General features: G+C 64.2%; 2 protein-coding genes across 2 annotated transcripts; both read right to left on the bottom strand.

The window, feature by feature from the left end:
- Nucleotides 1-207: 207 nt before the first annotated feature.
- On the bottom strand, nucleotides 208-2480 carry EMIHUDRAFT_118349 (hypothetical protein; the record flags this gene model as incomplete). The annotated part of the gene is made up of 6 exons (XM_005771012.1): nucleotides 208-306; nucleotides 419-596; nucleotides 1391-1443; nucleotides 1580-1637; nucleotides 1705-1757; nucleotides 1833-2480. The coding sequence occupies 6 exons, from the start codon at nucleotides 2478-2480 to the stop codon at nucleotides 208-210; spliced, it is 1089 nt and encodes a 362-aa protein (XP_005771069.1).
- Nucleotides 2481-6563: 4083 nt separating this feature from the next.
- Nucleotides 6564-9115, bottom strand: EMIHUDRAFT_458891 (hypothetical protein). Its single transcript, XM_005771011.1, has one exon. It carries the CDS (start codon nucleotides 9044-9046, stop codon nucleotides 6881-6883), a length of 2166 nt encoding a protein of 721 aa, XP_005771068.1. The 5' UTR covers nucleotides 9047-9115; the 3' UTR covers nucleotides 6564-6880.
- Nucleotides 9116-9842: the final 727 nt, after the last annotated feature.

Genomic DNA, 9842 nt, shown 5'->3' with positions numbered 1-9842 from the left:
AGGCGTTTTTTGACGAATATCAAAATTCTTCCCTACAAAGAGGCCAACGGACCCGAGCGAAATTTTCGCGAGCGCCCGTGGGGGGGAGAGGGGGGGGGGGGCAGAGAGGAGAGAGCCCGCATGAGAGGAGAACACGGACCAACCCCAACCCAACCGCGCGCGCCTTCAGCAGCAGCTGCACGCGCGCCTCTGCCAGTGCTCGGCCGCTCAGTCGTCCTCGCGCGGAACCCCCCCCCTCCACACGCCCCTCACCAAGCGTGCCGGCGGCAGCGCCGCAGCCCTGAGCGCGCGCCCCGACTCACGTACCTAATCTCGGGTCATCTCGGGTCATCGTATCACGAGGGCGGACGCGTGCTCGAGCAGCGCCTAATCTCGGGCCATCTCGGGCCATCTCGGGTGATCTCGGGTCATCTCGGACACGAGCCCCGTGTCCGCCCAAGGTCGACGCGCCGATGAGGGCGACGAGGCCGGCGCAGCATCTCGCGACGAGCGGAGGCAGCGCGCGCCAGCCAAGCAGCCCGCTGGCGTAGGCAGTCAGGGCGGCGCCGAAGGCGAGGACGCCGAGACGGCGGTGCGTGCTGTCGGACCAGAGCCACCTGTTCACACAGCCGGAGAGTGCGAACAGACGAGTGTGAACAGCCGGAGAGTGTGAACAGACGAGTGTGAACAGACGGAGAGTGTGAACAGATGGAGAGTGTGAACAGACGGAGAGTGTGAACAGACGGAGAGTGTGAACAGACGAGTGTGAACAGCCGGAGAGTGTGAACAGCCGGAGAGTGTGAACAGACGGAGAGTGTGAACAGACGGAGAGTGTGAACAGACGGAGAGTGTGAACAGACGGAGAGTGTGAACAGACGGAGAGTGTGAACAGCCGGAGAGTGTGAACAGACGGAGAGTGTGAACAGACGGAGAGTGTGAACAGACGAGTGTGAACAGCCGGAGAGTGTGAACAGCCGGAGAGTGTGAACAGACGGAGAGTGTGAACAGCCGGAGAGTGTGAACAGACGGAGAGTGTGAACAGACGGAGAGTGTGAACAGACGGAGAGTGTGAACAGACGGAGAGTGTGAACAGACGGAGAGTGTGAACAGACGGAGAGTGTGAACAGCCGGAGAGTGTGAACAGCCGGAGAGTGTGAACAGACGGAGAGTGTGAACAGCCGGAGAGTGTGAACAGACGGAGAGTGTGAACAGACGGAGAGTGTGAACAGACGGAGAGTGTGAACAGACGGAGAGTGTGAACAGACGGAGAGTGTGAACACACGCGGATCTCTCGGCTGTCTCTCGGCTGTCTCTCGGCTGTACCTCGGCTGCCTCTCGGCTGCCTCTCGGCTGTCTCTCGGCTGTCTCTCGGCTGTCTCTCGGCTGTCTCTCGGCTGTCTCTCAGATCCACCGCTTGTTGGAGAGGAGCGAGAAGCGGCGCTGCCGCCACTGGTCGCGCCACACCTGCGCAGGGGCGAGCGGCGCGTGAAAAGAGAAACAATCGCGCCGCCCCTGCAGCTGCGGCCAGAAGCGGTGACAGAAGAAAGGTGTCAGTGAGCGTGCGTGCGTGCGTGCGTGCGTGCGTGCGTGCGTGCTACACCTGCGGCTGCGCCGCGAGATATGCGGCGCCCCACAGGACCCACGCCGCAGCGCCGCACCTGTTCACAGCTGCAGCTGTAAAGAGACGCCGTTCACACCCACAGGACCCACGCCGCAGCGCCGCACCAGGCGTGCAGCGTGCGCAGGTGGGGCCTTCCGAGCGCCTCCTTCTGGCACACCTACGCACGACACGTCCGGGACATGTCGTGGACGTGTCCCGGACGCGTCGTCCACTGCGCCTCCTTCGGGCGCACGATGCCGACCAGGCCGGCGATGGCGAGGTAGAAGGCGGCCGCGGAGGCGACAAAGTGGCGGATCACGTACCACTCGTTGCGCCGCCTCCGCGCGGCGGCGGGCAGGCCCGCAGGCGGCCTCGTCAGCCGCTGCCTCACCGTGCTCACCGATGCGGTGGCGAGAGGAAGCATCGGCGCCATGGCTGCGACGTGGAGGGCGAAGAGGCGCGGCGCGGCCGAGCGGCGCAAGTAGGAGAGCACGGTCGCGCAGACGACGCCAGACAGACCGACCTGCCACGCGCGCTTGCCCAGGATGGGCGGCCCGCGCCGCGCCGCCTTCCGAGGCGCGCCGCCGCCGCCGCCGCCGCCGCCGCCGCCGCCGCCGCCGCCGCCGCCGCTTTCGCTGCTGCCGCCGCCGCCGGCGGCACAGGCAAGCGGCGCTGATTGCCGCGCCGCGCTGTGCGTGGCGAGGAGCCACTGGTGCGACGCGGTACCCGTCTGTCGTGTGGGCTCAGAGGGCGGCACTGCATCTGTGGCGGACTGTCTCCCGGAAAAGCCCGCTGGTCTGAGCGCTGGTGATGCGGCGCTGCTGCAGGCTAGCGCATTTGTGCGAGCCCTCGACAGAAGTGCACTTGAGAAGGAGAGGGCGGCGGCCAGCAGGCCGAGCATCTTATATATAGATTGCAACCCGTACTCGGTTCGAGTGTTTCTTTTCTGGCCAATAAAACAGAACACTTCCCCCCCCCCACTTGAAATGCTTCACCTGGCCGCTCTGCAATAGACGCAACCGCAGCCTCGTGCCATTCTCGCCGCGCTGCAGCCTCCAGACCTCGGCTCGGCGCTCCCCAGCCAGCCGCCCTCCACTTCCGACGTGAGGCGGATCGCCGGGCTCACCCTCGCAAGCCACGGGAAGTGGTCGGCGCTGGCACGGCGGTCGGCGGCGTATCTGCGAAGGGTGTCCTCGCTGAGCGACACCGACACTGTGCCGACCGACCCAACGCACTGCTGCGCGATCTGCAGCCGCATCGCCACGGCGAAGAGCGGGTCCTTGAAGCGCGCCAGGCCGCTGCGCAGGGCGAGGAGGCCGAGGCACGGCGACGCGAGGCTGAAGGCACGGCCCGGGCAGGCACGGTTGGGCGTGTGATTTCTTTTTTGAGAAAACAAATAAACAAACACCCAGTGGTTGGTCGGACTATGTTTCGCTCCCACCAATCAATCAATCAATCACACACACACACACACACACACACACAAACACACACACACACACACACACACACACACACACACACACACACACACACACACACACACACACACACACACACACACACACACACACACACACACACACACACACACACACACGAGAGATCACTTAGCGTTTCTAAGTCTTGTCGTGCCAGTGTGCTGTGAGAGAGGCTTGTATCTTAAGAATTCTAAGTCTTAACGCCAGATGGTGCGGTGGCAGCTCTGTTCGGCTCCACTCGCTCCACTCGGCTCCACTCGGCTCCACTCGGCTCCACTCGGCTCCGCTCGGCTCCGCTCGGCTCCGCTCGGCTCCGCTCGGCTCCGCTCGGCTCCGCTCGGCTCCGCTCGGCTCCGCTCGGCTCCGCTCGGCTCCGCTCGGCTCCGCTCGGCTCCGCTCGGCTCCGCTCGGCTCGCTCGGCTCGCTCGGCTCCGCTCGGCTCCGCTCGGCTCCGCTCGGCTCGCTCGGCTCGCTCGGCTCCACTCGGCTCCACTCGGCTCCACTCAGCTCCGCTCGGCCCCATTCCTGGCGGCCCGCTGCCGGACCGCTCTTTGCTCAGCGTGCGAGACGCACTGCAGCTGCAGCTGCGTCTGTGTCGTTCGCGTGATCGAGACGCAGGTGGAACGACACCTGCATCCGTGAGCGGCATTGTCGGGCGCACTTGGGGCACTTCAGCATATCCGTCAAGGCCTGGTGGCAGTCAGTCCGAGCCCTCTCACGCCCGACGTTACACTGCCTCAGGGACGGACGATATCGTCCGTCCCTGAGTTAGGCCATGTTTTCTTTTTTGAGCTGATGCAGGCCTTCAGCGTTCAATAGGAGAGCGTGTTGTCGCGCCTTGATCCACCAGGGCTGTGTTCACACCCAGCCGCGCGCAATGGTGCGCCTCTCGGGTCGCCTCGCTTGCCACCGAGATATAGGCCGGGATGCGCTCGTCCCTCTACCCCGCTTCCGAATGTGTTTATTAGACTTGCCTCTACTCGGACTATTTTTGCTTGTGCTCTTGCCTCTCGGCGGCCGTGTAGGGGCGGCGGTGCGCTCCTGATGACAAATAGTGCAACAAGGCTGCTCACACGCCCAGCCGTGCTCTGGTTCGCCTCTTAGATCACCTCTGCCGCCGAGATACCGAGGCCGAGGCGCACTCGTCGACTTGGGCTATTATCTGCCACCGGGAGGGCAGCCGCGGCGGTGTAGGGGCGGCGGCGAGCTCCCGGTTGCAAATACTCGCCTCACAGTCTAAGATGGCGGCTCGCGCCCCCGTCCGCGCACCAGCGTGCCACTCTAGTCCCGCCTGCCGCCCAGATACAGAGGGTGGGGCGTGTGTGTGTGTGTGTGTGGCGAGGCCTCCGGCTGTTTGCGGCGGGCGGCTTGCTGCTCGCTGCATGGCGAAAAACTCGTCTCGCCACACGCCAAGGGCTTATGCTCTGGCGAGACGTGAGGCGCATGCGCCCAGGAGGGGAGGGGGCATGTGTAACGACGCTGCTAGAGATGCCTTTCGGGGCCCAGAGACAAAACTTCTGATGCCATGCGTGACCTAGTAGTGTCCCCAGCTATGGGCGTGTCCACGTTGGAGCCAGGTGTGGTGTGGGCGCGAGAATAGCTCCGCCGTTCATGGAGGCAACCGTGACCCAGGTGCGAATTCTTTAGAGGAAATTTCTTTTAGGTGTGCCGGTGATAGTACTAGCACGCGCCAGTTCGCACCTGTGTCGAGCCTGTCTGCTGTGAGAGAGAGTTCTTTTGTTTAAATTCTTTTAGACCTTTTGTTAAAATTCTTTTAAAGCGGAAATTCTTTTGCTGCTTGTTGGCGGAGCGCCTCGCGCCTTCCCTCGTCTCCATGCTCCTCGTCTTGTTCTTTTTGTTTTCCTGCGCTTCCTGTCGCTGGTCCGGCGACGTATCTTGCCGTCTGCCTCCGCGTCCTGGCGGGCCGCGTTTCCTTCCCCTCGTCCCGTCTGTTTTCTCCTACGTGGTCGCCCTCCTGTCTGCTATAGCCGCAGCCACTCCCAGCTACTCGGTGTGAACAGAGTTCGTACCGAGCAGCTGGGAGCGTCTGCAGCTACAGTCGCTTCAACTTCACCGCCGTGGCGAGCCTGGCGAGGTCATGCTCCTCGCAAACTCTCGGCGGCCCCCCCTGGAGCACCCACCTGGCACTCATTGGCCGGCGCCCACAGCTGCGATGCGGTCGTGCGCGCGGATGCGAGCGACGTCGAGTTTGAGCGCGACGCAGAAGCGCTCAAGGGGGAGAGTGTACCTCGAGAGTGGCGAGTGCGGGTGTCGGAGAGTTGCCGTAGTGTTCCTTCATCATAACACTATCTTAAAAAAGCACTGGCGCGCGTCCGAGGACACACCTCTTCCTCTCTCCCCCTCTGCGCGTCAGCTCTGCGCAGCAGAGCCCCAGACTCTGGCCTGGTATGTTCGTCCACTCTGCGCGCCGCGCCGCGCGCTGGCGGTGCAGCCGCGCCGAAGGCGCAGAGTCGCGCGTTTTGCGCGCGCGCGCGAGCTCGCATCGGTCGATCAAAGGCATCGGATTGGCTCGCGTCGACGTCCGAGCTGCGCAGGACTTGCGCAGACCAGCTCGCGCAGGCGGTCGAGTGCCCGGTCGCAGCGACCGGTGGACCGTGCCAGGCCACCATCTCAGTATCAGCTCTGAGCTTGCTGAGGCGGGGCCCACAGGGGCCCACTGTCAATGTGACGTCGAGCGCCTCGCTCGAGGGCGTCCGAGGCTTCGGGTCAGAATACGGTGTGTGCAGCGCGCGCTGCGGCGCAGCACACACCGTATTCCGTGCTGGCGCCCGCGGCCTTCACACACTCGTCCAACTCCGACGAGCAGAGCCTCAGTATTGCCAGAGGTGACCACGGCAGGCTCGCGACGGAGACAGGCGGCCGCGGAGCTTGAAAATCGCCATGCAACTCGACTGAAGCACCAGACGCTCCGCAACTCGAGATCCCTCGTGTTCACGCGGAGTCGGCTGGGGCTATACCAGACAGGTCGCCCTCGCGTGCGCCGCTCGCCGTCTGTTCTCCTCTCTGCTCGCCGTCCTCGTCCCCTCGCTGTCGTCGCTTCCCTCCGGCGCTCGCCGCATCGTCGTTCCTATCACCGCGTTTCCTGCGCTGGCCTTCGCCTTCGAGCTCGCAGTGGGTCGTTTTGAGTGTCATCCCCATCGCTCTCGTCGTTCTGCCTCTCCCCGCTTCGAGGCGTCTCTCTGCCTCTTCCCTTTCCTTCTCCTCGGCCTCACGTTGTCGATGTCGCCTCCGTCGCCAGCAAATACACGCATTCGCCGCCCACTCCATTTCTCGTATCCTCTCCTTCCTTTCCTTCTGTCCCTCTTTCAGGCGTTCTGTTTCCGCGGCTACTCGTTCCTTCCTCTCCGCCTCAAGTCCCTTCCTTTTCCCTTCCCGTACTTTGATTATTGATGCCGCCGTCTGTTGCAGTGCCTTGAGTGAAGTCACTTTGTGTCTGTCTCTGACGTGTCTGATTCTCGGTACTCGGAATCTGTCGGGCCATATTAATTGAAATCTTGTCTGAGATTTAACGCGCAATAAACATCAGTGTACACCGAGACTGCACACTTAAGCTAGGTATACCTGCGCAGATTGTGCCGCGCCTCGGGCAGATAAGAGAGCTAGAGAGGAACGGTTCTCTACTCGCTGTCACGAGAAGACGAGATTGAGGCATGAGGGGTGCCGCGGCGAACGGCTCTATTGCAATAGACACATTGCCGATGCGTATGGCCCGGCGCGGTGCGACCCCGACAACGCAGCCCGCGGGATGTGACGCCTCCCATGAGGGGTGAGCGTAGCCCGACAGCGCAGTCCGCAGAGATTACGCCATGAGCCTGACGTCGGTGCGCAGGGGAGGCGTGCAGGTGTTGCCAGAGGAGTCTACCCTCGCCGCCTTGCTGCCCAGAGCCGTGCGGTCTGTCCCCGGCTCGTCGTAGGCGCGCTCTATCGAAGGCCTTCGGAGGCGTTTGCGCTGCACGAGGCTGTCGATCTCAAAGTCGAAGCGCCCCGCTCCGCCGGGCCCGAACGGCGAGAGCACGTGCACCACAAAGGTGGCGGCGCTCGTGACGCAGCGCCGGATGAAGGCCGTGTGAGGAACGACCACCTCGGAGTCGTCGTCCCCCGGCGAGAGTGGGACTCCCAGCGCCGAGAGGGCGTGGACATACTTGCTGTCCCGCTTCAGCGCCAGCATGAAAGGGCTGTCGGCCTGCGTCTGGCCGACTTTGCACAACGAGTCGATCGGCGTCAGCGGGGCGCTCAGCGCCTCAGAGAACAGACGCGCGAATCGCTGGCGATCGGGGACGTTATCGAAGAAGAGCTCGAGGAGCTTGCCGGGCTTGGACCACAGGTCTGGGATCCCGTCGCCGCCGAGCGCGGTCACGTACTCGGCAAAGTGCTGGTTCGGGGTTGGGCCTTGCTGCGCGCCCGCCCCGTCGTGCATCCCGAGCACATCGTCGACGAGCCGCCTCGCCTCGAGGTTGGAGCCCGACAGTGTACGCACGCTGACCATGCAGGGCGAGTAGAAGAGGTCTGAGACGGCGTTTGGGACGGCGACTCGCAGCGGCGAGGAGCAGGTAATCGGCCCCTCCTTGGGCTTCACGGCGCTCAATGGGAAGCCGAGCTGGCACGCCGACTGCATCGCAAAGGCATTCAGGCCGTGGCAGTCTTGCGCCTCGGCGACGTCGATCACGACGTGGACGGCAAACAGCAGCGAATACCGGTCGGTGAGCGGCTTCCCGCTGCACCCCAAGGCGAGCAGCCTGGTCATGTACTCTGCGATCTGCGAGAGGCTGCCCGTGGACTTGCTGAGCGTCACGGCCGTGTCGATCGCGACCGGCGTCGGGATCAGAGCCTTGCTCGGCGGCCCGCTCGCAGCGGCACCCGCCTTCTTATCGGATCGATCGGGCAAGTGGAGCCCGATGCGGCGGGACTCTGCAAAGATCTCGCCCGCGTTCTTCGCCGCCACTCCCATTGCAGCAAGCTGCCTTTTCCGCTCCCGCAGCCAGCGGCTACGGCACGAGCTGGCGGAGCGGCCACAGAGCGTGGCGGCGATGGCCTTCCAGCAGAGGCCATCTCGCACCCCCTCGTCAATGGCTTTGTCCTCCTGTGGCGACCACATGTCGCCGCCTCGGTCTGCCGATGCCGGTGCCGCTCCCAAAAGAGGAATATCGCAAACTGCCGGCTCCTTGTCCTTCCGCTTCTCAAGCCGCAGCCAGCGGTTGCGAACGGCGTGATTGGTGCGGCGGTCGCCGCGGTCGTTCAAGGGAGGCAGCATCAAGGCGATCTTCCTCCAGATGGTCCCGATCTTCGAGACGGCGCGCATGATGATCTCATCCTCCTCCGCCGACCAGCCGGCCTTGGCCGCGGGGCCCGGAGCGTTCGAGGATCCGACGGTGGCCTCTACAATCGACTCGATGGTCAGTAGACTCCACCCCATGGGCGCATCCTCCCCGAGGCTGACGGAAAGGGGCGACTCGCGGCCGTCGAGGCTGGCGCCAAACGACAGCGACGACTGCAGCGATGAGGCAAAGCACGCGTCGGGGCTGATGGAGCGAGCAACGGCACGGAAGCCGCTCGGGTCACCCCTGTCCACCGAGACCGTGACCCGAAACCAAGCCTGGCGCCCTGACGCGTGCAGTAGTGGCATCTCAAAGACCTTTCCATCCCACTCGACCTCGCCGGTCTCATAGGTGGTGATGAAGTACGGGAGGAAGCCCGTGATCCACTTTGAGTCGCACAACGTGTACGAGCGCGTCAGGGCTAGCGGGTTGCCGCTGCACCCAGGGCGAACAGTCAGCATGTCGTCGTGCAGGCCGCATCGCACGGGGGTCAGCCTGCACGAGGCGCCCTCGATGTGGCCGTCAAAGGAGAGGACCTCGCCGGCATCCGGGTCGGGCGCCGGCCCCTCGTCGAGGAGCGCGAGCAGCGCGCTGGAGACCGACTGGAGCGAGTCCTCGCGCGCGATGCCGGCCGAGGCTGCAGCGCGCATATATGTCGGGGGAGTCGGGCGCCGCGCAAGTTGTGAGTCGCACCCAAAGGTGGCCTTGCTCCTCTCTTGTTTTATTAAATGAACTCGGGGGCACGGGACGCGGCACAAACGGGGCACAAACGCCAGGCTACAAAGACGGGGAGGCACGTAGTGACGCAGGGGGGTCTAGGCGACGGCGGCGTCCTCCGACGCCGCGGCGAGCCTGAGCTCGGTCGCAATCTCTTCCGCCGCCGCGAGCTGCAGCGCGACTGACATCGGCTCACCGAGGGGGGAACGAGGAGGGGGGATGGGCGGTCGGCGAGGGGGTATGATGCAACCGGGCGTACGGGGTAGTCGTCACTTTCCTGCCTCACAAGGGCGGGGCTGTCCCGGAAAGTGAGAAACGCCGGGCAGCGTGACGCATCAACGAAACCTCCCATACGTGTTGGGCTCCTCCTTCGCTGTCCCATCTCCTCATCTCTTTCCCACCTAGGCGGGGCGGGGGTCGGGGGGGCGGCGGGCGCGGGTGCGAGGTGCGGTGCGGTGCGTGCAATCGTGTGTTTGGCGTCATGTCGTGTGTGCCTTCGCTTGTTCCTATTAACAACGAAGTCTAGCTCAAAAAAAGAAATAGAGCACGGGTGCGAGACGGCGCGATCGGCAGGCACGGCGCGGAGGTCAACTTGCAGGAGAGCGAAGGCGGCACCGCGCTGATGCGCGCCGCCAATACGGCTACGAGCGGGTGGTTGCTGATTCGGCGCGGCGCTGAGGTTAGCATGCAGGACAGCAACGGCGACACCGCGCTGATGCACACCGCCAT

This window comes from Emiliania huxleyi (genome assembly GCF_000372725.1).
Source record: "Emiliania huxleyi CCMP1516 unplaced genomic scaffold EMIHUscaffold_394, whole genome shotgun sequence".
Classification (NCBI taxonomy): Eukaryota; Haptophyta; order Isochrysidales; family Noelaerhabdaceae; genus Emiliania; species Emiliania huxleyi.
The sequence above is the reverse complement of the archived record's forward strand: the minus strand, read 5'-3'. Positions and strand labels throughout refer to the sequence as shown.